The following is a 25,531-nucleotide window of genomic DNA, read 5'->3' on the forward strand; positions in this document are numbered from 1 at the left end:
CGTCTGAGAAAGGCAGAGACAGATCTCTATCTCGCCATCTGACTAGGCAGCTTTGTCTACACTCACTCTGGAGGCCTTCAGGTCCATCCTTCACATCTGTAACATCTACACCCCAAACATGCTGAACTTCAACACAGAACTCTCTAGATGACATATCTTGACGGGCGTTTCTTCTTCTGCCGCCTACCTACAAGCTACTGCAGTGTTCTTCTCCTAACCGCTGACTTCCTGCTTCCACCTCGCTGCACGCAGCATGATATGAGTGAGGGAGAGCCTCGTGATTTGAACGAATATAGCGTTAAAACATCATAGTTAAAATACTTCTGACAGACAGGGAGGAACAACCAAAAGGTACATTTTAAATACAGCACATCCATTTAGAATAGAAAATTACTGATCTGCCATGGACGGATCTGCAAAGTGACGGTGGAGAAACACAACTAGAACAAACGTGAAGAGACGCTCTCTTTCGTCCTCTCAGTCTAACTGAGGGTTGGGACACCAGGTTCAGCCGCGGGTCTCTCCTGGTGAACCTGTCTGTCTGCGGGGAGACTAGCGTCTAGCGTCTATGGCAGCGTTTTAACATCACCTCTGCAACTGATCAATCAAAGCAAATCCAATCCTTCTGAGATGACTTCAACATTAACATCAAGTACAAAGCCGCAAAGGGTCGACTACCGGTTAATACTTAGATAATCAGGGGGCATGTTTAAGAAATGTAAGTACAGGGAGTTTAAATACTTCAACATGCAAATGAACATGCTCTCAGGGCTGCTGCCAGGTGTCATCGATCCCGTATGACAAAACACACTCGCGCATATTTAGCCGGCTGGTCTAGTAGTAGTGTACAGACACTGGAGAGCTGTACTCAGGTATAATCATATCTGCCACTGACAAGTTAGCGTATTTGTAGCCATATCGAACAGCAACTAAACTTACAACATAGATTAACAACTAAGAGTCATAACAAACATGAGAAAGTGCTTCAACGACAGTAAGCGGGGGGGGTAGGTCCCCCGGCGTTCACTCCTTCTTGCTGGATCCCAGCTTCCTGAAAAGCTTCTTTCCTTTGGAGAAGAAGCCTTTCTTCTTCTTGCCTGGCGGGGAGATGTCTGACAGAGTCAGGCCGTCTGCCGGGCCCTGGGGGGGGGGGGAGCTGAGCTGCCTGGGGGCGGGGACTGGGTACGGGGACGGCTCCAGGGAGGGGGCTGGGGCTGGGGCTGGGTAGTCTGTCTGGACCGGGCCAGGCAGCCCTGTCTGTGGGGGCGGGGCCTCCTCTGGCGCCGTGGCTCCAGGGTCTGTCAGCTCCATGAGGCTGGGCTGGCTGACCTTCATGTGGAAAACCCAAAAGTAGAAAAAAAAATATCTTTCTGACCATTTGTGTTCCCTTATTCATAAATGTCTCAATAATTCATTTTAACCTGGCAGACCAAATACAACTAGTAAATAGTAAATACACACACTATTACCAACTATTTCACTTGGAATCAGTTTATGTACATGATGATGCATGAACTGATTCAACAAACACCTAAATACTTAAATACTTAAAGTGGTAAGTCTAGAGTCTAATGGTAGAGGGAGGAGAGTGGACTGCAGTTCTTCAGAGATCTCGGCCCATCATTAGTGCCACTGGGCCTGATCTCATGAACAGGACAGGAGCCTACGGTTCTGAAGGGTTACTAGTAGTAAGGGTAAGAGGGGGAAGGGGTAAGAGGGTGGAGGAAGGGCTCTGTCACTATAGCTCTGTGCTGGGTGTCTTCAGTATCAGAAACACTTACACTCAAGTCTTAAAGTGCACAGTTCGTTTGTGCTTCTGCTAAAGGCCATGCAGAAAACAGAAGGGCAGAAGAAATGCAGAAAACAGGGAAATTATAGAGACATAGTTAGACACAGGTACAAAAAAACAAACAAAAAAAGACAATGAGAAAACTGAAAAGTGCATGAAAAGATAATCAGCTTATAAGAACCTTCGGCTGCAACCATAAATCGGTGATCGGTGCGGCACTTGATATAAAAGTGCCTGCCTTACGTCCTAGGATTAACCAGGACACACACACACACACACCCCCCCCCCACACACACACCCACCCACACACACACACACACACACACACCCCCGACCCCCCAGAGGTTTCAGGGTACCTGTGAGTCTCTCCTCTCTGGTGCAGCCTGGTCAGGTGGGGGTCCGCCCCCCGCAGCCCCCCCCGCCCCCCCCGTCTCTGGGAAGGCCTGCAGGAAGTTAGATGGGACCAGGCCTTTGTGTCCGTTCAGGTCTCCCTGGTAACCACACACACACGAGCCACATCACACACACATAGGCGTCAGGTGTTGAGCTTTGACATCAGTCAATCAAATAGAAAGCAAGTCATTGAGTAGTTGTGCTGAAACCTCTTTGAAGGATAGATATACTTCATGATATATATATATAATGGAACAGATGTCCTTCTCTCTTAGAATTCAGCTGGAGAAATTCTAGCGGAACTGGACGAAATGGATGGGATATGTTAAACCTGTACGGTCAGATTTCATTCGCTATTTTGTTTTGTTTTACTTCATAGAAAAAAGGAAAAAAAGACTTTGGTCATAGGAACTATGTTGATTGTGTTATATGGACTGTAATGGCAATTGTTGAAACCAATGACTAATGATAATAAAATAAAAAAAGAATTTAAAAAAAAGAACCCTCTTTGAAGAGGTTTGGGTTAGGCACTCACATAGAAGAAACCGTCGTCATCCATGTCACCAAACACATAGATGATATCGCCCGCACTGAAGGTCAGTTCAACCTGCAGAAGGCCACAGAATTGGGGACAACGGATATTAACATATTACAGTGAATGACATTTTCCAACCTGTAGCTGCAAGCTTTATAAACCCATCAGAGTGAAACTTATAAGGTGTTACCATCGACCAGTATAGAGAAGCATCTCTATCTAAGCATATGCTTACTTGGTTTATAGGGACACACAATTACAATTACATACACATCAGATTTTTTTGTAAACAAGAAGAGAGTTAGTCAGTTCACCATCAACAGCTACGACTCAGAATCCTGTTATAACTTAATTTATTGAAATAGTACCTCAGGAGAGGGTTACATCTTCACACAGTCTAGGATGTGTCTAGCTCTATCTCACCTCTATGTCCGCGTTGGGAGAACTCTCTCTCGGGTCGTAATCAAAAATGGCCGCCATCCTGCGAGGACCGGGAGCCGGGTTCCCCACGGCAACCCCCGACTGGCTGGGATCTGTCAATCAAATAGATAACTGTAGTCAAGGTTTGGGCACAGCCAGAGGAGTGGGAAACAGTAACGACTTCAATCCCCATGACGACGACATGCGTTTCATATCCACTCAGAAGTCATGCAGCTTCACACCACTGGGTCAAAACACAGAGGAGAGGAACAGATCAACAGCGGTAGTGGCCAGATGGGACTTGTACCACACATCTTTGCAAGCAAGACAGTCGAGAATCAAACAAAAGTATAAAGTCACTTTAGCATGTTTCCACACTTAGTGCAAAAGAAGAAGAGGCACAAGAGTTCATGCAGTGATGTCACTTCAAACAGGAAATTAAGCTGGGTTAGGGTTATGATTATGGGGGAAAGGGGGAAAGAAATGCATTCTGGGGGATCTCCATCGTCAGGCAGACAGTCCTGTGAGACAAGAGGATAAGGCCGGACCCGGCCGTTAGAACGACGCAGTAAGAGGAAAGGTTAGAGGTCACGCGATGAAGACATGGAGCTAGATTCAACACATGCAGATATCCAGTGAACGTCGGGGCGGTCTGATAGACGAGGAGAACGAGAGACGGACACAAACCTGGACTGGAGGAGGAGTCTAAGCTATCCTCCCATAGCGCAGCAGACTCCACTGGAGGAGGGAACAGGGACAGGGGTGGGGAGAGAGGAGCAGGTTAGAGCACTTCACCCTGGTCGTCAAGGCACTGGCATACACTCAGAGAACCAAACCCACCCTTGAAACCAAGGCAGACCCTAAAGCAAGCTTAGGCCAGCTATCAGCCACACAGGAGCAGACAGAGGCACAGACAGAGGAGATCAGAGGGGGTGTTTGGATCTGAAAGGAAAGACGGGTCACTGCACTGTAGTCACAACCTCATACCCTCACCTGCTCTGACTACCTCATACCCTGACCTGCTCTACCACCTCATACACTGACCTGCTCTACTACCTCATACACTGACCTGCTCTGACTACCTCATACACTGACCTGCTCTACTACCTCATACACTGACCTGCTCTACTACCTCATACACTGACCTGCTCTACTACCTCATACACTGACCTGCTCTACTACCTCATACACTGACCTGCTCTACTACCTCATACACTGACCTGCTCTGACTACCTCATACACTGACCTGCTCTACTACCTCATACACTGACCTGCTCTACTACCTCATACCCTGACCTGCTCTACTACCTCATACACTGACCTGCTCTACTACCTCATACACTGACCTGCTCTGACTACCTCATACACTGACCTGCTCTACTACCTCATACACTGACCTGCTCTGACTACCTCATACACTGACCTGCTCTACTACCTCACACACTGACCTGCTCTGACTACCTCATACACTGACCTGCTCTACTACCTCATACCCTGACCTGCTCTACTACCTCATACACTGACCTGCTCTACTACCTCATACACTGACCTGCTCTACTACCTCATACACTGACCTGCTCTACTACCTCATACACTGACCTGCTCTACTACCTCATACACTGACCTGCTCTACTACCTCATACACTGACCTGCTCTACTACCTCATACACTGACCTGCTCTACTACCTCATACACTGACCTGCTCTACTACCTCATACACTGACCTGCTCTACTACCTCATACACTGACCTGCTCTGACTACCTCATACACTGACCTGCTCTACTACCTCATACACTGACCTGCTCTACTACCTCATACCCTGACCTGCTCTACTACCTCATACACTGACCTGCTCTACTACCTCATACACTGACCTGCTCTACCACCTCATACACTGACCTGCTCTACTACCTCATACACTGACCTGCTCTGACTACCTCATACACTGACCTGCTCTGACTACCTCATACCCTGACCTGCTCTACTACCTCATACCCTGACCTGCTCTACTACCTCACACACTGACCTGCTCTGACTACCTCATACACTGACTACCTCATACACTGACTACCTCATACACTGACCTGCTCTACTACCTCACACACTGACCTGCTCTGACTACCTCATACACTGACCTGCTCTGCTACCTCATACCCTGACCTGCTCTGACTACCTCATACCCTGACCTGCTCTACTACCTCATACACTGACCTGCTCTGCTACCTCATACACTGACCTGCTCTACTACCTCATACCCTGACCTGCTCTGACTACCTCATACACTGACCTGCTCTACTACCTCATACACTGACCTGCTCTACTACCTCATACACTGACCTGCTCTACTACCTCATACACTGACCTGCTCTGACTACCTCATACACTGACCTGCTCTACTACCTCATACACTGACCTGCTCTGCTACCTCATACACTGACCTGCTCTACTACCTCATACCCTGACCTGCTCTACTACCTCATACACTGACCTGCTCTGCTACCTCATACCCTGACCTGCTCTACTACCTCATACACTGACCTGCTCTACTACCTCATACACTGACCTGCTCTACTACCTCACACACTGACCTGCTCTACTACCTCATACACTGACCTGCTCTACTACCTCACACACTGACCTGCTCTACTACCTCATACACTGACCTGCTCTACTACCTCATACACTGACCTGCTCTACTACCTCATACCCTGACCTGCTCTACTACCTCATACACTGACCTGCTCTGCTACCTCATACCCTGACCTGCTCTACTACCTCATACACTGACCTGCTCTACTACCTCATACACTGACCTGCTCTACTACCTCACACACTGACCTGCTCTACTACCTCATACACTGACCTGCTCTGACTACCTCATACCCTGACCTGCTCTACTACCTCATACACTGACCTGCTCTACTACCTCATACACTGACCTGCTCTACTACCTCATACACTGACCTGCTCTGCTACCTCATACACTGACCTGCTCTACTACCTCATACCCTGACCTGCTCTGCTACCTCATACACTGACCTGCTCTGCTACCTCATACACTGACCTGCTCTGACTACCTCATACCCTGACCTGCTCTACTACCTCATACACTGACCTGCTCTGACTACCTCATACACTGACCTGCTCTGCTACCTCATACACTGACCTGCTCTACTACCTCATACACTGACCTGCTCTACTACCTCATACTCTGACCTGCTCTACTACCTCATACCCTGACCTGCTCTGACTACCTCATACCCTGACCTGCTCTGCTACCTCATACCCTGACCTGCTCTACTACCTCATACACTGACCTGCTCTACTACCTCATACCCTGACCTGCTCTACTACCTCATACACTGACCTGCTCTACTACCTCATACACTGACCTGCTCTACTACCTCATACACTGACCTGCTCTGCTACCTCATACACTGACCTGCTCTGACTACCTCATACCCTGACCTGCTCTGCTACCTCATACCCTGACCTGCTCTGACTACCTCATACACTGACCTGCTCTACTACCTCATACACTGACCTGCTCTACTACCTCATACACTGACCTGCTCTGACTACCTCATACACTGACCTGCTCTACTACCTCATACACTGACCTGCTCTGCTACCTCATACCCTGACCTGCTCTACTACCTCATACACTGACCTGCTCTACTACCTCATACACTGACCTGCTCTACTACCTCATACACTGACCTGCTCTACTACCTCATACACTGACCTGCTCTGCTACCTCATACACTGACCTGCTCTACTACCTCATACACTGACCTGCTCTACCACCTCATACACTGACCTGCTCTACTACCTCATACCCTGACCTGCTCTACCACCTCATACACTGACCTGCTCTACTACCTCATACCCTGACTACCTCATACCCTGACTACCTCATACACTGACCTGCTCTACCACCTCATACACTGACCTGCTCTACTACCTCATACACTGACCTGCTCTACTACCTCATACCCTGACTACCTCATACCCTGACTACCTCATACACTGACCTGCTCTACTACCTCTTAGCTGACTGCTCAGTGCGAAAACGACTCACTTCATGCAGATTCTGTTTTTATAAAAATAACAACATGATTAACTAGACAAATTGAACAATTAGGCGATATGGAATGATATCATACTGCAAGAAGCATATTTCCTCTTTTTTTTCCTGACCTTGCTGGCCCAGATAACAGGATCTTTCTCATTTTCATCTACCCAGAAACCCCCTCTGGTCAGTGAGCAAGAGGGGAAGAACAATGAAGTTATATAGAGAGAGAAGCAAACCAGAGGGATAGGGGGAGGGAGGGAGGGAGACAGCCACAGTCAGCAGCGAGACACACCTTTCTTGGATCGTCTGGGTTTCGGCGGTGGGACAGGGCGGCGGGGAAGCTGTGCATGTGAGCGAGCGCCTTTATGGAGTTATGAAAAGGAAACCAAATTTGAAACCAAAAACCCCCCACAGACACCCAATAATGAGAAGAAGCAGACCAAAAAAAGACAGAATGAGACGCCTGTAAAAAGCAAATTACAACCAAACATGACACAGCCAACACTGCAGTTAGACACAGTGGAAGTGAAAGGGTTAAAACATCTGCAGAGAATATTCTGGCCAGAAAGCAGGAAATGGAAGCATTTGTCAGCTTGATCTGGAGGCTGGGTAATGTAGTCATTCTGTGGGTCCTCCTTGCACTTAGTCCACAGATTAGGAGCCTTTTTGGCACTTAAATAAAGCTTTTGGCACTGATTTGACAGGAGTTGCGGTTGTCAACAATCTGCACAGTAAGATCATCTGAGTGGATGATTTCCTGAAGTCATACAAAGCATCTTGAGGGAATGGCGTCTATACTTAACTAACTTAACTAGTTAACTTAACTAACCAACATGTGACTCCATTACACTGAGAGGCAACTGCTGTGTGTCAATTCAGAGGAAAATTCAGAGGAGATGTGCAAACATTAGTTAAAATGTATGACGTTTGTATAGTTTGTAAGTATATTATCTACAGTCACAGCTGATTGACTTCAAGACTAGAAAGAGAGGAGGAGAAATGAACCAGCACAAACAATAAGCTTCTTGTCAAAAAACTAGCAGTTATGAAACATCTGTCTCATCACCCTGTCCTAGAATTCGAATACGGCTGTTTTCAATTCTTTCACTTTCCACACGTCAGACAATGGGGATTTCATGAAACAATACAAAACAACAGAAACACCAGTTTAAAAGGTTCCCATTGTACAGTGTGTGAACATATTTGGTGGCAGACAACATATACACTCACCCAATACTTTATTAATAACACTATACTAATACTGGGTAGGGCCTCCCTTTATTAGGAACACTATACTAATACTGGGTAGGGCCTCCCTTTATTAGCACTATACTAATACTGGGTAGGGCCTCCCTTTATTAACACTATACTAATACTGGGTAGGGCCTCCCTTTATTAACACTATACTAATACTGGGTAGGGCCCCCCTTTATTAGGAACACTATACTAATACTGGGTAGGGCATTCCCTTTATTAACACTATACTAATACTGGGTAGGGCCCCCCTTTATTAGGAACACTATACTAATACTGGGTAGGGTCTCCCTTTATTAACACTATACTAATACTGGGTAGGGCCTCCCTTTATTAACACTATACTAATACTGGGTAGGGCCTCCCTTTATTAGGAACACTATACTAATACTGGGTAGGGTCTCCCTTTATTAACACTATACTAATACTGAGTAGGGCCTCCCTTTATTAGGAACACTATACTAATACTGGGTAGGGCCTCCATTTATTAGGAACACTATACTAATACTGGGTAGGGCCTCCCTTTATTAGGAACACTATACTAATACTGGGTAGGGCCTCCCTTTATTAGGATCACTATACTAATACTGGGTAGGGGCTCCCTTTATTAGGATCACTATACTAATACTGGGTAGGGTCTCCTGTTCCACCACATCCCAAAGGTGTTCTATTGGATTCAGATCTGGTGACTGGGAAGGCCACTGAAGAACTCTGAACTCATTGTCACGTTAATAAAAAACAGTTTGAGACGATTTTTGCTTTGTGACATGGGGCGTTATCATGCTGGGAGCAGCCATTAGAAGATGGGTACATTGTGGTCAGCAACAATACTCTAACAGGCTGTGGCATTTAAGCCATGATCGATTGGTATTAACGGGCCCAAAGTGTTCCAAGAAAAACCTTCCCCACACCGTTCCACCTCCTGAGGTGTCCAGGTCTAACACAGTGTTGGGTGAGTGTATATGATCCACAGGGCTGACACCAAACAGAATGCTGGGTAATCTGGACGAGAGGCTGAGGTCAAGGGGCGGTTCAGGTGGTGGTTTGTGGGGGGAGTGAAGCCTTCTGGGACGGCCTGGTGACGTGATGGACAGAGGGACCTACCTATCTTCTCCATGGACGCGTCGGTAGACAGGAAGCCCTGCTGCAGCAGCTGTTTCCTGGTCTCCTCGTCCTCCACCTGGATCTCAGACACCATGTTGCACGGCACGTAGCCCAGGCGACCGCCCGACTCCCCACGGTAGAACCCGTCTCCGTCTTTGTCTCCGAACACCTGAGGGGGGGGCGACACCGCGGACAGGAGACGGAGGGAGGGAGTGGAGGGAGGGAGGGAGAGAGGGAGGGAGAGGAGGGAGGGAGTGGAGGGAGGGAGTGGAGGGAGGGAGTGGAGGGGGAGAGAGGAACAAGATTACTGCTGTTAGGGTTTCATAATGTCATGGATGTTTCAGGCCTAGATGGATGGATGAGAGGTCCGAACACAGTGCAGGGATGTGAAGAACATTCCTGGGGGGGGGTAGATTCCGAGGCGTCGTCGCCGGGGGTTACGTACTTTGAGGATCTGCCCCTCCCTGAAGGGAAGCTCCTCCTCCGCGGCGTCCGGGTTGGGCGACATGGCGACGGGGTCGTAGGGGAAGAGAGCCACGAAGATACGGACCTCGTCCTCTCCTATGGGCCTGGCGGACTCCACACCCTCTGCGCACACACACACACACACACACACACACACACACACACACACACAGACACAGACACACACACACACACACACACAGAGACACAGACACATACACACACACACACACACACTTCAAATACACTTTATCTGGACAATTACAAAGGTCACACACACACGCAGAGTTCATGAGATGCCACATGGCAGCGGTCCCGCCCCCTCCCCCACCCTGCTCTGCTGGCTCCTCCCCCACCCTGCTCTGCTGGCTCCTCCCCCACCCTGCTCTGCTGGCTCCTCCCCCACCCTGCTGGCTCCTCCCCCACCCTGCTCTGCTGGCTCCTCCCCCACCCTGCTGGCTCCTCCCCCACCCTGCTGGCTCCTCCCCCACCCTGCTCTGCTGGCTCCTCCCTCACCCTGCTGGCTCCTCCCACACCCTGCTCTGCTGGCTCCTCCCCCACCCTGCTCTGCTGGCTCCTCCCCCACCCTGCTCTGCTGGCTCCTCCCCCACCCTGCTCTGCTGGCTCCTCCCCCACCCTGCTCTGCTGTGGCTCCTCCCCCACCCTGCTCTGCTGGCCCCTCCCCCACCCTGCTCTGCTGGCTCCTCCCCCACCCTGCTCTGCTGGCTCCTCCCCCACCCTGCTCTGCTGGCTCCTCCCCCACCCTGCTCTGCTGGCTCCTCCCCCACCCTGCTCTGCTGGCTCCTCCCCCACCCTGCTCTGCTGGCTCCTCCCCCACCCTGCTCTGCTGGCTCCTCCCCCACCCTGCTCTGCTGGCTCCTCCCCCACCCTGCTCTGCTGGCTCCTCCCCCACCCTGCTCTGCTGGCTCCTCCCCCACCCTGCTCTGCTGGCTCCTCCCCCACCCTGCTCTGCTGGCTCCTCCCCCACCCTGCTCTGCTGGCTCCTCCCCCACCCTGCTCTGCTGGCTCCTCCCCCACCCTGCTCTGCTGTGGCTCCTCCCCCACCCTGCTCTGCTGGCTCCTCCCCCACCCTGCTCTGCTGGCTCCTCCCCCACCCTGCTCTGCTGGCTCCTCCCCCACCCTGCTCTGCTGTTGCCCAGGCGTGAGGTAAGGGAGGTAATCAAGCTAAATCTCTGAGCCTCTAAGCCCTATGAGCCGCTTGAGAAACGTGCACTCCTGTTCATGATCCCCGGGCCACAGAGGAAGAGAGAGGGGGGGGGGGGGGCGAGAGAGAGAGAGAAGCACAGCACGGACGCCCTCTCTCTCCAAAACTAGACGTGGATGTCACCTCTGGACATTTCTACTGATTAAAAAAGCACAAGAGCGTTACGCGCGTCTAAACGCCTCCGAGAGAGAGATTTAAAAAAAGGGCGATATGCTTTCTGCCCTTGTAAATGTCACAGAATTCGGTTGTTAAGTCGTGACGTGTTTCCGGGTCCAACGTTGGCTGAGGCGCTCTATTCGAAATGCCTCAGTAATAATAATAATTCATTATATTTGTATAGCGCTTTTCCGAGGCTCAAAGACGCTGACAAATATGGGGAAAAAAGGGAAAGTGCTGTGTCCCTTGTTGTATGAATAGATCCCAGTCTAAAAAAACCGATTGAACTGTCATTCTACCGCTGTAGTACACTGGTACTCTGGTGCTTTAGTACACTGGTACTCTGGTGCTTTAGTACACTGGTACTCTGGTGCTTTAGTACACTGGTACTCTGGTGCTTTAGTACACTGGTACTCTTGTGCTTAAGTACACTGGTACTCTGGTGCTTTAGTACACTGGTACTCTGGTGCTTTAGTACACTGGTACTCTGGTGCTTTTGTACACTAGTACTCTGGTGCTTTAGTACACTGGTACTCTGGTGCTTTAGTACACTGGTACTCTGGTGCTTTAGTACACTGGTACTCTGGTGCTTTAGTACTCTGGTGCTTTAGTACACTGGTACTCTGGTGCTTTAGTACACTGGTACTCTGGCGCTTTAGTACACTGGTACTCTGGTGCGGGGATTTTTTTTTTGGACCGGGAAATTGCTAAAAGTCACGCGTGCCGTCAGACTTAACAACCGAATAGCCGTGCTGAATTGATGAGTTTATGACGCATCAACAGCCTGTCACAAACACTTGAACCTGCCAAGACCGTCTGCTTGGAAGGAGAGGCGAGGGGAGGGAGAGGGGAGAGGGGAGAGGGGAGGCGAGGGGAGAGGGGAGGAGAGGGGAGCCTCTTTGTATATACTTTTAGACCTATTCGCGACACCATAAGATAGCTTTTTGTCATCCTCGAGGTGATGAAAAGGGATTTCAATGCCATACAGACAAAAAAGGAAGCGAATTGTTGCTGTGGTGTAAGCCGTACCAGAGAGGTGTTCTATCTCGTTACTAGCGAGGTGTTTCTATCTGGTTAGGGAGGATCAGTACCTCTGCAGAAACACTCAGAGTCGGAGGAAGAGCCACACTTTCATATCCTCACTGATATCATATCCTCACTGATATCTCTTTAGGTAGATGTGAGTAGGCCTCTCTGTGGATTTGTGTGTGTGTGTGTGTGTGTGTGTGTGTGCGTGACCACATGGTCTCCTCCACCTGCAGCTGAGAATAGCTGAGCTATATGTGATCTGTTCCATGAGAACACAGCTGGGAGAGAGAGACAGACAGAGAGAGAGACAGAGAGAGAGAGAGAGAGAGAGAGAGAGAGAGAGAGACACAGAGAGACACAGAGAGAGAGAGAGAGAGAGAGAGAGAGACACAGAGAGACACAGAGAGAGAGAGAGAGAGAGAGAGAGAGAGACAGAGAGAGACACAGAGAGAGAGAGAGAGAGAGAGAGAGAGAGAGAGAGAGAGACACAGAGAGACACAGAGAGAGAGAGAGAGAGAGACACTCATGCTCTCCTGCAGTGGTGGTTTCTCTGCTGGCTAATAGAGGTGACTATGTTCATGGTTGTCACTTCCTCTGGTCTCATGTCATGACGAGCCACTTTGAGTTAAGCTGGTTCTTAGCTTAGCGCTCTCTCTCTTCCCAACCCCGGGCTACAGTACTGTCCTCCCCCTCCTCCCCCCTCCCCCTTCTCTGCCTCCACAGTGTGATAATCTCACTCCAGTCCTGTGGGATAAAGGAGGTCTGTCAAGAGAAGGTCCTACACAACCTCACACACTGTTGATCAGCCAGGGAGACAGAGAGAGAGAGAGGGAGGAGAGGAGGAGTGAGACAGAGAGAGAGGGAGGAGTGAGACAGAGAGAGAGAGGGAGAAGAGGAGGAGTGAGAGAGAGAGAGAGGAGTGAGACAGAGAGAGAGGAGTGAGACAGAGAGTGAGAGGAGTGAGACAGAGAGAGAGGGGGGCGTGAGACAGAGAGAGAGAGAGAGAGGAGTGAGACAGAGAGAGAGAGAGAGAGAGAGGAGTGAGACAGAGAGAGTGAGAGGAGTGAGACAGAGAGAGAGGGGGGAGTGAGACAGAGAGAGAGAGAGAGGGAGGAGTGAGACAGAGAGAGAGGGAGGAGTGAGACAGAGAGAGAGAGAGAGAGACAGAGAGAGACAGAGAGAGAGAGAGTGAGACAGAGAGAGAGGAGTGAAACAGAGAGAGAGAGAGAGAGACAGAGAGAGACAGAGAGAGAGAGGAGTGAGACAGAGAGAGAGAGAGTCTGACCTTTGAGCCTGCTGGCTTCTGAGCGCGTCAGCTGAGGAGAGAGCTCCGCCTGGGCCCCCCACGAGGTGCCCCCCTCCAGCCCTGGGTCTCTGCTGCCCTCCTGCTGCTCACACACACACACACACACACACACACACACACACACACACACACACACACACACACACACACACACACACACACACAGAGTCAGCGATACAAGCACCTGATCCAGAGACACACAACCACTATAGGGAGGGTCAGGACACCTGGGGTTGTTCTCACTGCTAGAAACCCACAACTCATCATGTGAAACCCCTAACCTACACATGAAAACATCCGAAATGTGGTAAAATCCTGAACCTTTCTAGATGACTTTGTCATTGTTAGACAATGATACTATCAAAGCATGTTTCAGGTATATACCGGTAGCTATAGCCTGAACACTGAACAACCCCAGGAGTTCATCACACCCATAGATAGTTGACCACATCTCATAGGTGCGTTACACTGTGGGAAGACAACAAAAAGCACAGAGGAAGAGGTTGACGAGCGTTGTGTGTTTTCCAGGGCGGGAGAGAGAGTAGGAAGACACGGCAGGGGTGGAGCTAGGCAGACACTAGGAGGGGTGGAGCTCGGCAGACACTAGGAGGGAACAGGGACGCGGTGGGTGGTGGTGGTGGTGGGCTCCCCAGGGCCTCCGCAGGTTAAAACAGACACGGACAGGAGGGAAACTTGGGTGGTCTCGGCTAGAGGGGACACCGGACAAGGGTGAGACGATGACATGGACGCTGGGAGAGGAGAGGACAGGAGAGGAGAGGACAGGAGAGGACAGGAGAGGAGAGGAGAGGAGAGGAGAGGAGAGGAGAGGAGAGGAGAGGAGAGGAGAGGAGAGGAGAGGAGAGGAGAGGAGAGGACAGGAGAGGAGAGGGAGAGGACAGGAGAGGAGAGGACAGGAGAGGACAGGAGAGGAGAGGAGAGGAGAGGAGAGGAGAGGAGAGGAGAGGAGAGGAGAGGAGAGGACAGGAGAGGAGAGGGAGAGGAGAGGAGAGGAGAGGAGAGGAGAGGACAGGAGAGGAGAGGGAGAGGAGAGGAGAGGAGAGGAGAGGAGAGGAGAGGACAGGAGAGGAGAGGGAGAGGACAGGAGAGGAGAGGAATGGAGAGGAGAGGAGAGAAGAGAACACACCCGTTGGTGGTGGTGGTGGGGGGCCGTGGCGATGGTCTGGATGTCAGGTTTGGCCCGGGGGGGTCGCAGGAGGGCTTGGGGGGGGGTCCGGAGGTCCGGTTGCCCCCCCCCCTCCACCCACCACTCCGAGCTGGCCTGCTCCACCACCACCTCGCGGGGGTCGTAGGGCAGCAGCCCTCCCTCCTCGTCGTTGTCGGTGCCGTACTCCACGTCTATCTCCACCCCGGGGGCCTGGCTGGGGGCCTTGACCGTCCGCACCGTCTTACTGACCAGGTAGGGCCCCTGCCCCTGCCCCCCCCCTGCCCCCCCAGCAGCCGACATCTGGCTCCTGATCATGGCCTCTCTCCGGAGGCGGTCGCCTAGCCCCCCCAGTGCCAGCGCCACCGCCCCCGCCGCCCCGTCCCGCCCACCGCCGGGGTGGTGGTGGTGGTGGGGGGGGGCCCTGTGGTAGGGGGGGGCGCGGTGCCCCCCCGCCCCCGGGTATGAGCTGGGGTACTCCTCAGGCTCCTCCCCCTCCTCCTCCTCCTCCTCCCCCCCGGGGTAGTTGGCCGTGGGGTGGGCGTAGCGGACCAGCCTGTGGTGCTGGGGGGGGGACCGGGCTTGGGGGGGGGCGAGGTGTCTGGAGGGGGGCGGCTCTTTGGCGTGGGGGGCTCGGGGCTCCCTGCTGCTGCTGTGGTGGTGGTGTCGGGGGGTGTGTCGGGGGGTGTGGTGGGCGTGGCCTCGGCCCGGGCGGTAGCGGGGGGGCAGCGCCTCCTCCTGGCTGGTGTCCTCCTCGTCCGTCACCTCGGGGATGCTGAACAGCTGTTTGGGGGGGCGGGGGCCCCGGGGGGGGGGCGGCAGCAGGAGCTTCTCCAGGATCTCCTCGTCGCTGTCGGGCTCCCACACCTCCGACTGCCGGGGTCCAGGGTCAGGGGGGGGGGGGGGGGAGAGGTTTGACGGTGTGTGTGTGTGGAGGGAGGAGGGAGGGAGAGGAGGACATCATGATGTAGAGTGACGGTGTGTGTGTGTGTGTGTGTGTGTGTGTGTGTGAGGTAGAGGAGGACATGTGATGTATAGACGGTAGAGGAGGGGAGGGTACAGAGGACAGACAGACCGTATCACAGGAAAAGAAACAAGAGAAGCAAAAAGAATCAAAATGGTGAGTTGAAGAGTGAGACAGGAGAAGAAAGCAAACCGACAACACAAGACTGGTGTCAGAACAGAGTGCCTCTGTGTGTGTGTGTGTGTGTGTGTGTGTGTGTGTGTGTGTTTACCCTGTGTCTGGTGGTGTGTGTGTGTGTGTGTTTACCCTGTGTCTGGGTGTGTGTGTGTGTGTGTGTGTGTGTGTGTCTGGGTGTGTGTGTGTGTGTGTGTGTGTTTACCCTGTGTCTGGGTGTGTGTGTGTGTGTGTGTGTTTACCCTGTGTCTGGGTGTGTACCCCCGGGGCCCTCCTAGGGGGTCAGAGTACAGCTCCTCCTCCTCCTCCTCCAGGATGTCTGACAGGTCCGACCCCCGGCTGCTGTCTGCCTGGTACTCCCCTCCTCCTCCGCCCTGCAGACACACAGGCAGGCTTACAACCAAGCACATAACACTAACAATACTTGATTTGTTTTCATTTATGATTTAGATTATTTCCTTCACAAACATCCAAAGTGGCAGTTCAGTACATTTTACATATGGGTTATACATACGTTTTACATATGGGTTATACTGTACGTTTTACAGATGGGTATTCACAAACACAAACCAAAAATATAACCGCAAGCGGCAATGGGGCGTGTTCCTACAGATATGCCCCCATAACCATAAATGAGGTGAGATTGACAGACACGGGGTAGACCTACAGACAGGTTGTAGATTGACAGATAGGGGGTAGACCTACAGACAGGGGGGTAGACCACTCACCTAATATGGGCCAAGCTGAACTCATGATATACTAAGCTATGATATTATGAAGTACCCTAGGACCACGGGCCTGTAAGGTACCAGTCACCTAATTATGGCCTGATATACAAAGGCTACTATGCTATGATGATAATATACACTAAGCGTAAATATGAAAATGCATTGTGGATTAACCTTCCCCAGTTAATGACCATGTTGTATAGTCAAGCATTTCACTACTTATAATGTGCTTACACTATATTCTGCAAGCCTAGCATAGTATGCCACCCCCATCTGACCAAATCAGGTAAAGCGGTCATGAGAAGATGAGTTTCAAAGTGCTATATTAGCATTAGCCATAGCTTTTAGCCAAAATGGTCAAATTTCAAAGGCCTGTTTTTTTAGATATCTGGAAATGCTTCAACATGGTAACACATTGTAGGGCCCTCTATCAGCCTGTCAACTGCCATACATATTGACGTAGCAGGGCACATTCTCAGAGCATTTGAACATTCTGGGCCAATTTCTTTTTCTTTTCATATCATTTTCTTTGATATCGTTAAATGGATCTCTTATCCTTTATCACCATATAGAGAGACATGCACCACACATGTCATATACAATTTCGGACCAATCTGACTTACAGTTGATTTTAAGTGAATTTGTATAAGTTTGGCCAAATTTCCCACCTGCAGAAAATTCCATCATGGTGGACTTCATGGGTTCATGAGGCAAATATGTTCCAAGTTTGTACCAACCACATATGTACTAAGTTTGTACCAACCACATATGTACCAAGTTTGTACCAACCACATATGTACCAAGGTTGTACCAACCACATATGTACCAAGTTTGTACCAACCACATATGTACCAAGGTTGTACCAACCACATATGTACCAAGTTTGTACTAACCACATACAGTATGTACCAAGGTTGTATCAACCACATTATGTACCAAGTTTGTACCAACCACATACAGTATGTACCAAGGTTGTATCAACCACATATGCACCAAGTTTGTACCAACCACATATGTACCAAGGTTGTACCAACCACATATGTACCAAGTTTGTACCAACCACATACAGTATGTACCAAGTTTGTATCAACCACATATGTACCAAGGTTGTACCAACCACATATGTACCAAGTTTGTACCAACCACATATGCACCAAGTTTGTACCAACCACATATGTACCAAGGTTGTACCAACCACATATGTACCAAGGTTGTACCACATATGTACCAAGTTTGTACCAACCACATATGTTCCAAGTTTCATACATTTCCATCCAACGGAGTGGAAATGCCAGCATTCTTAAGTTAATTATTTACTTTAGGTTATTATAGCGCCACCTATGGTCTAATCATGGTAATTCTTTCTGGCATAGTTACTGATGCTCTCTAGTTGTGGCATGCAGATTCATAGCATTTTTGGTCAGGGACCTTTTGAGCTATTTGACCAAAGCCAGGAAAGGAATAATAAGTAAACCACCAATAACAATGCTGTTATACTATGCAGTAGTAGTAGGAACACTAAAAAGGACACAGCGATATATATAGTATATACTGTATATATATATATATATATATATATATATATATATATATATATATATATCAGTGTTTCCTCTACATGCATTTCATCGTGGCGGACCGCCACGATGGAATTTCCTCCGCCACCATTCAGATTTCTCAACCCAAAAAAAAAAAAAAGATTTAGGCCGCTTTTCAGACCTTCACAGCGCTAGACACACCCACAAGCGCTGAAACTGGACCAGTCCGTGTGTGTCGCGAGTATTGAACTTGAGGCTGCGTTCGTAAATTCGCTCTGAGAGCCCCGGAGCGCACACTGGGTTCAACGTCATAAAGGGACCAAGTCATTTGATTGGACAAGAGGCATTCCGTGAGTGCTGATCAGATTTCCAGAGCGTATTTACGAACGCGCCCTGGCTGTCACCCGAACACCGCGAGCTAGCGTAGTGTAGTGTAGTATAGGATGCGTAGTGTAGTGTAGTGTAGGATGGAGAGAGAGAGGAGAAGCCTCTCTATGTGTTACCTATGTCCAGTGTACTAGAACCACTCTAACAGGAGTGTTTGTCCGTGAATAACACCGGCTATGCCCGGGGTATAAACACAAGACTATAGCTGGATAAGGTCTACACGGTCATTTTAAGCCGTCGACCAGCCCTCTACGACCACGGGAAGTCATGTTAAAAGTGAAGATACTTCTGTTAAACTAAGCTAAGCTAAACATCGCTAATCGCTAACTCCCTCCTGGGCTTAAAGTGACAAGTAATAACGTTGTGAAAAAAAACGTCAGATCAGTGTTTTTGTTTTTATTGACAACGGAATTACATGCTGGAAAAACATGCAGACACAGACAATAAGAGACACACGGGAGAAGTACAGGAAAACATTTTATTTTTTTGGGCCATGCTAGAGTTTTGGCTGAAATTACGTCGTTGTTTTGAGCGCGCGTGCGCGTTTCATGCGCGTGCACGCGAAAAAATCGCGGGCGCGCGCGCGGTAGCACTACCCGCCACCATTGTAAAAATTCCTGGAGGAAACACTGTATATAGTAACTGAAAACACAACAGCAGGTCTAAATAAACAGCAGGAGCTGCAGTAACGTTAATAAAAGATAAATAAAAAATAAAAACAAACAAAAAAATAAATAATACGAATATTTAGCAAAAAGGCCATTCTGAAGTTCGCATTGCGATGTGTTCGTCTTAAAACTTCAAACCTAAAATATATACGATTGCATCGAAATAAATGAAAATAAGCGGCATTGAGAAGAAGCAAATGGCACTAGTGATAGGCGACCCACAATGTAACTATAACATTGCGATAATGAACCACAAGAGCACTTAAACAGCCTCATCGGCAGCAAGGATGAGGCGCGGCATAGCTTGCTATTCAGATCGGAAGGAGGAATTCATTTTTCGCAGATTTATTAATATTGATTTCTTTTTTTTGTTTTGACTTGTCCGTCGGACAACTGCAGCAGGAAGGCCAGTTGTCCCAACATAAAATATACTTGTCTCGGACCAGCAGACAAGCCTTAATGTCGAGCCCTGCATAAGCCATAATGTGCTGCCTCAGATGATGTCAACAGGGTTCTGTCATTGAGACAGTGGTCCTAAAGCATGAACAGACGAGGGAGAGGGCATCGTTGCTTTGAGTCGAGGGCTTTTGGGCATAATAAACATAATAAACATAATAAACATAATAAACCGATGCTTCAGTACTGACCTGCTCCTGTCTCCTGTATTCGGTGTCTTGCCCCTGATCCAGGAACTCCTCTATGGACACCAGGCGAGGGTTCTCCGACTCCGACTCTGCCTCAGACTCCAGAGGTGAGGGGGCGGGGGGCCGGAGATGGTGGGTGTCGTGGGGGTTGTGCGTGTCCACTGGGGCCTTGGGCGGGACGGGGTGGGGCTCGGGGGTCGTTAGGTTGGCACTGACACGGGGGTCCTCCAGGAACTCTGAGATGGAGATGACGGAACGCGGTCTTGCGGGGCTGTCTCTGTCTCTGGGGCTGTCTCTGTCTCTGTCTCTGTCTCCTCTGTCTCTGTCTCTGTCTCTGTCTCCTCTGTCTCCTCTGTCTCTCTCTCTGCTCTGCTCCAAAGCTGCTGCTGCTGCTACTGCTGCTGGCTCGGACACGGAGGGCAAGGCCACACTGACCTGAAGACAGGTAGGAAAGCAGAAACACATCAACACATGAACACATCAACACATCAACACACCACGTCAACGTTACAGTTCTATCCACGTCGTAGGGGGGGTATGACCATGGGGGGTTGTGGGAGGTCTGGTAGGGGGGTAATACCTACCATGGGGGGGGTGATGTGGGAGGCTGGTGGCAGCGAGGCCTCATGCGCTGCCAAGGCGGCCTGTAGGGGGGAGGCAGCGGACGAGGGGTGAGACCAGGCCTCCGTGTAGGAGGGGGTGGGCGGGGCGGGGGGGTCTTCTGCGAGCAGAGGGTGGTAAGAGTTGGCAGAGAGCCCCCCCCCTGCGGGGCTCGTGGCGTGTGCGTCTGGCGTCCCCGAGGCAGCGCGGGACAGAGGAGGAGTGTAGACTTTGGCAGCGGAGGGGTTCCCGTAGGACAGGGAGGTGGGGGTGGCGGGGGCGGGGGGGCCCGGGGAAGAGGGGGGGGCCGAGCCTGTCCTGACCGCGGCGGCCGGGGAGGAGGGGGCGGAGCCTGTCATGATGGCGGCCAGCTTGGCGGGCACGTCGACGGGCGCCGAGTCCGTGGACTCCCCGTGGGCCGACACGGTGCGGACGGTGAGCTCCCGGGCCGCGTGGAGGGTCTGGACCTGAGACGGACCCAGCAGGGCGCTGCCCGCCGTGGGGGAGGACACCTCCAACACCTGGGGACAGGAGGGCAGGGTCAGACACACACACTCACACTCACACACACCCACACACACACACACACACCTCCAACACCTGGGGACAGGAGGGCAGGGTCAGACACACACACACACACACACACACACCTCCAACACCTGGGGAGAGGAGAGGAGGGTCAGACACACACACACACACACACACACACACACCTCCAACACCTGAGGAGAGGAGAGGAGCGTCAGACATACACACACACGCAAACACACAAACACACAAACACACAAACACACACTCCTCACAGAAACACTTGAATGCCACACTAGCCCCGGAAAAAATCATCACATCCTGCCCACAGCTTTAACAATGTAGCGGCAACACATTCACACACACACACACACACACACACACACACACACACACACACACACACACACACAGACACACACACACACACACACACACACACTCCAAGGTGTTATACTGTAGATGAAAGCAGCACATCACTCCCAACACACTTCTGAGCCGTAACAGTCTAACTCTCTCATACATGGCAGAGTCCTTCTGGGTCATCTAACTCTCTCATACATGGCAGAACCCTTCTGGGTCGGTACGGTACAAACCATCTACCTGTGTGGCCCTGTTGGATGAGACAGCTGAGCTGGGCCAGTGTTGTCATATCCAGCAGGGCCATACAAACTCTACTGATGTGGAACTAGATGATCATGTGACTGCAAGGGGCCCATGGGACACATCATCCCCACAACCACAACACTCCTCTGCCTCAGGCGTTCCGTGCATCTTAAGTGCGGCTAACGGCTAACACTAACGCCAAACCGCTAACGCCAAACCGCTAACACCAAACCGTTAACGCCAAACCGCTAACACCAAACCACTAACACCAAACCGCTAACGCCAAACGCTAACGCCAAACTGCTAGCGCCAAACCGCTAACGCCAAACCGCTAACACCAAACTGCTAACGCCAAACCGCTAACACCAAACCGCTAACGCCAAACCGCTAACACCAAACTGCTAACGCCAAACCGCATCAGATTCTTGCCTTCTTCCTGTCGGCGTGGATGGTGTAGCCGGTGACGCGGACCCCGTTGGAGGTCCCGGCAGCGTCGATGGTGACGGGCAGCCAGCTGATGAGGGCGATGCCTGGGGAGGGGCCCTGCTCCAGCTGCACGTCCAGGGGAGCGTCAGGGGGACCTGGGGGGGGGGCGGGGATCAGTGGGATTAATCATCAACCCCCACCCAAGCGTAATCATGCTGAGGCCTGAGCTGTTACCGACAGAGGAGCGTTCTGTATCTGATCCACTTTATACTTTATGAACGGATATTAAAAGACAAAAAAAACAACAACCTAGGTCGACGTCAAAACGTATTTTAGCGATTCTATCGGTGTTCTCTCTGCTGGCGCCTTGGGGGCCAAGAAATCATTTAGTGCGTTTTTCTACTGTGGGTGTGTGTCTGGTGCTGTGGTGCGTGTCTGGTACTGTGGTGCTGTGGGTGTGTGTCTGGTGCTGTGGTGCTGCCGGGCCACTGACCTGCGGTCAGCGTGTCGAAGGTGGCCGTGGCGTTCCTGTGCTGGCGTCTCTCGGGGGGCAGCTCCCAGGGCGTGCGGTGCGGCCTGGCCTCCACCTTGACGGCGTAGCGCAGGCTGGGCGTGAGGTTGCTGAGGCCCAGCGAGTAGCTGCCCGCCTTCACCAGCTCGCACTCCTCCTCGTTCAGGGACACGATGTGCACGTAGTTGCTGTTGCTGGGCAGCCAGGCCAGGCTGGCCGAGGTGGCGGTGACCCGCTCCACCCGCAGCCGCGTGGGCGCCACGCACACGTCCCTCCCCACCAGCATGCTGCAGCGCAGCTGGTCCGAGCCGCCGCGCTCCGTCACGCTCTGCACCGACACGCGGTACGCCTTCAGGCCCACGTCCAGGCGCTCCAGCACCGCCTTGTTCTGGGCGCCGAAGGGCACGTTGAGCCGCAGCTCCTGGTCCACGTACACGTCGTAGCTCCACACCTCGCCCCAGCCGGCCGGCACCAGCGGGGGGTCCCAGCCGATGATGATGCTCTTGGCCAGCTGCTTGATGAGGGTGAGCTTGCGCGGGTAAGGCACGGTGTCCGCCCCCACCTCCTCCAGGTCTAAGTCCAGGCCGTTGGTGAGGGGGGGGGGTTGGAGGGCGGCGGGCGGGGGGGAGGAGGAGGCCTGCTCTGAGAAGGCGGGGGCGGGGGGCGGCTCTGAGGGGGGGGTGGGGGCGGAGACTGCCGACGGGTCGGTCCTCTCAGAGTGGCTGTGGCCGGCGGTGCGGAAGGGCTGGTGGTGGTGGGGGTGGTGGTGGTGCGGCTGGTGGAGGCGCTCACTGGCGCTGTGGAGGCTGGCGTCCAGGAGGGAGTTGTGGGACAGGTCCCCGGCCTCCGGAGGGTGGGCGTTCATGACGTCGTCGTCAGAGACGCGCTCCACGAAGTTGGAGGGGACCAGCCCTCTCCGGCCGTCCATCAGCTCACCTGCAGGTCAGACAGAGACAGTCACGTTGACGTGGGTCACACACAGTCAGAACTCTGATGACATTTTAGGGGGTGGGGGCTCACCTTCATAGAAGCCATCATCATCCATGTCCCCGTACACATAGATGTATTCTCCCGCAGTGAGAGGCAGCTCTACCTCTGGGTTGTCGTTTGGTCCATCATAGGGATTATAGCTGGAGAAAAAACACAGCCGTGATCAAGTCATCATAGAGCCTATTACACCATACACTACTCTGCAACAAAGAACTATTAGTGATTAGCCACAAAACTGAAACTGTAATAATTACAGGCAGAAACAGCGGATTTAACAGCCTGGTGACTGCTGGTTCTTACCTGTATCTGGAGATGAAGACCTGCAGCTTGGCGGCTCCTCTGCTGGCTGAATAGGCGGCTGGGGCCACGTCGATGTCCAGCTCCTCCACCTCACTGGCCGTGTCGACCTGGTACACAACACTCAACAGTGAGGCGCTGGAACCCTGAGCTAGAACCCTGAGGTGGAACCCTGAGCTAGAACCCTGAGGTGGAACCCTGAGGTAGAACCCTGAGGTGGAACCCTGAGGTAGAACCCTGAGGTAGAACCCTGAGGTGGAACCCTGAGGTGGAACCCTGAGCTAGAACCCTGAGGTAGAACCCTGACGTAGAACCCTGAGGTGGAACCCTGAGGTGGAACCCTGAGGTAGAACCCTGACCTAGAACCCTGAGCTGGAACCCTGCGGTAGAACCCTGAGGTAGAACCCTGAGGTAGAACCCTGAGGTAGAACCCTGAGGTAGAACCCTGAGCTAGAACCCTGAGGTGGAACCCTGAGCTAGAACCCTGAGGTGGAACCCTGAGCTAGAACCCTGAGGTAGAACCCTGAGGTAGAACCCTGAGGTAGAACCCTGAGCCATAGCTGTCTGGCTCAACGCCATCTAAACAACAAGTGTGGCCACCTCCCCACACCCGTCACGGGTCATGTGATCTTTCTTCTGTTCTGCCACTGAGTGGTTCCCTCTCCGTAAAGAAGTCCAGGTGTTCTGTACAACCATCTGACCGTTCCGTGTTTTCTCCTGATAATAAGCCAACATTCTGATTTCAAATCTTGGGTAGGTAAAGCGGACGGATTTAAAACTACTGTCCAGGTAAACAATAAGAAATGTACCATATTTATAGCTCCTGGGAAAACCTTTTAAGGATAATCACTTACAACTACTACAACCTTCATAATCCACAGCAGGCCGTGGATTATCTCACTTAATATGAGCTTTAGAGAGCTGCTGGCTGGCTGGATGAAAGGCTAGTGACCGGGCCTGTGGAGAGAGACCCAACACGGGGCCTCTACGGACAGACAGCAGGACGAGACACAGCTGGCTCTTTTTAACTTGACAGGAACAGCCCAAACGTGTGTCTCTTATACTGTAACCTTTGTCATTTGCCCTTGTTTATCTAAGCTTGTCCCGCGTTGCTGCAGTGTTGTGTGAGACAAGGGAAAGGTTAATGGTATTGTTTTTAAATCCTTCCTGTTGAGACATGTAAATCCATAGACTGAAACGATCGAGCGAGCCACCTCGGTAATCTCAACTAGCGATCTGTCCTTATCCACGAGAAACGAGAAAAGGAGGCAAATCATAGAGTGACGTGACCTTGTCGAGTATCATTGTAAAGGGGCTGGCTAACAGGACTCATTCAGTCTAACCTAGCCCATGTTCTACCAAACCTGTTGTCCATCAGAAGACATTACCTCATCATATCCTTTTGTTATATTTAACGATAGCCAAACGGAAGGTCGACGATTTCCAGTACTGGAGTCGACGCGCTCACCTGGTGTATGGGGCTGGACTCAACTGGTGTATGGGGCTGGACTCACCTGGTGTATGGGGCTGGACTCACCTGGTGTATGGGGCTGGAC

At 51.5% G+C, this 25,531-nt stretch overlaps 1 protein-coding gene across 1 annotated transcript in view; it reads right to left on the minus strand.

Moving 5' to 3' along the window:
- Positions 1–876: 876 nt before the first annotated feature.
- The window catches only part of tspoap1 (TSPO associated protein 1), a gene marked incomplete at its 5' end in the record, with an annotated part of 85,555 nt that continues 60,900 nt past the window's right edge, over positions 877–25,531 (minus strand). The window contains 19 exons of the mRNA XM_080549462.1: positions 877–1,329; positions 2,146–2,280; positions 2,718–2,789; positions 3,141–3,250; positions 3,825–3,875; positions 7,506–7,574; positions 9,572–9,740; positions 10,017–10,159; positions 13,184–13,190; positions 14,921–15,787; positions 16,295–16,426; positions 20,021–20,253; positions 20,449–20,452; positions 20,602–20,846; positions 20,931–21,138; positions 22,181–22,332; positions 22,671–23,624; positions 23,709–23,818; positions 23,979–24,085. Coding sequence (XP_080405588.1) covers positions 1,024–1,329; positions 2,146–2,280; positions 2,718–2,789; positions 3,141–3,250; positions 3,825–3,875; positions 7,506–7,574; positions 9,572–9,740; positions 10,017–10,159; positions 13,184–13,190; positions 14,921–15,787; positions 16,295–16,426; positions 20,021–20,253; positions 20,449–20,452; positions 20,602–20,846; positions 20,931–21,138; positions 22,181–22,332; positions 22,671–23,624; positions 23,709–23,818; positions 23,979–24,085 — 4,074 coding nt within the window. The 3' untranslated portion in view covers positions 877–1,023. The remainder of the gene's footprint in view (positions 1,330–2,145; positions 2,281–2,717; positions 2,790–3,140; positions 3,251–3,824; positions 3,876–7,505; positions 7,575–9,571; positions 9,741–10,016; positions 10,160–13,183; positions 13,191–14,920; positions 15,788–16,294; positions 16,427–20,020; positions 20,254–20,448; positions 20,453–20,601; positions 20,847–20,930; positions 21,139–22,180; positions 22,333–22,670; positions 23,625–23,708; positions 23,819–23,978; positions 24,086–25,531) is intronic.

Source organism: Nansenia antarctica, assembly GCF_963989245.1.
Source record: "Nansenia antarctica genome assembly, chromosome: 20".
NCBI classification, from domain to species: Eukaryota; Metazoa; Chordata; class Actinopteri; order Argentiniformes; family Microstomatidae; genus Nansenia; species Nansenia antarctica.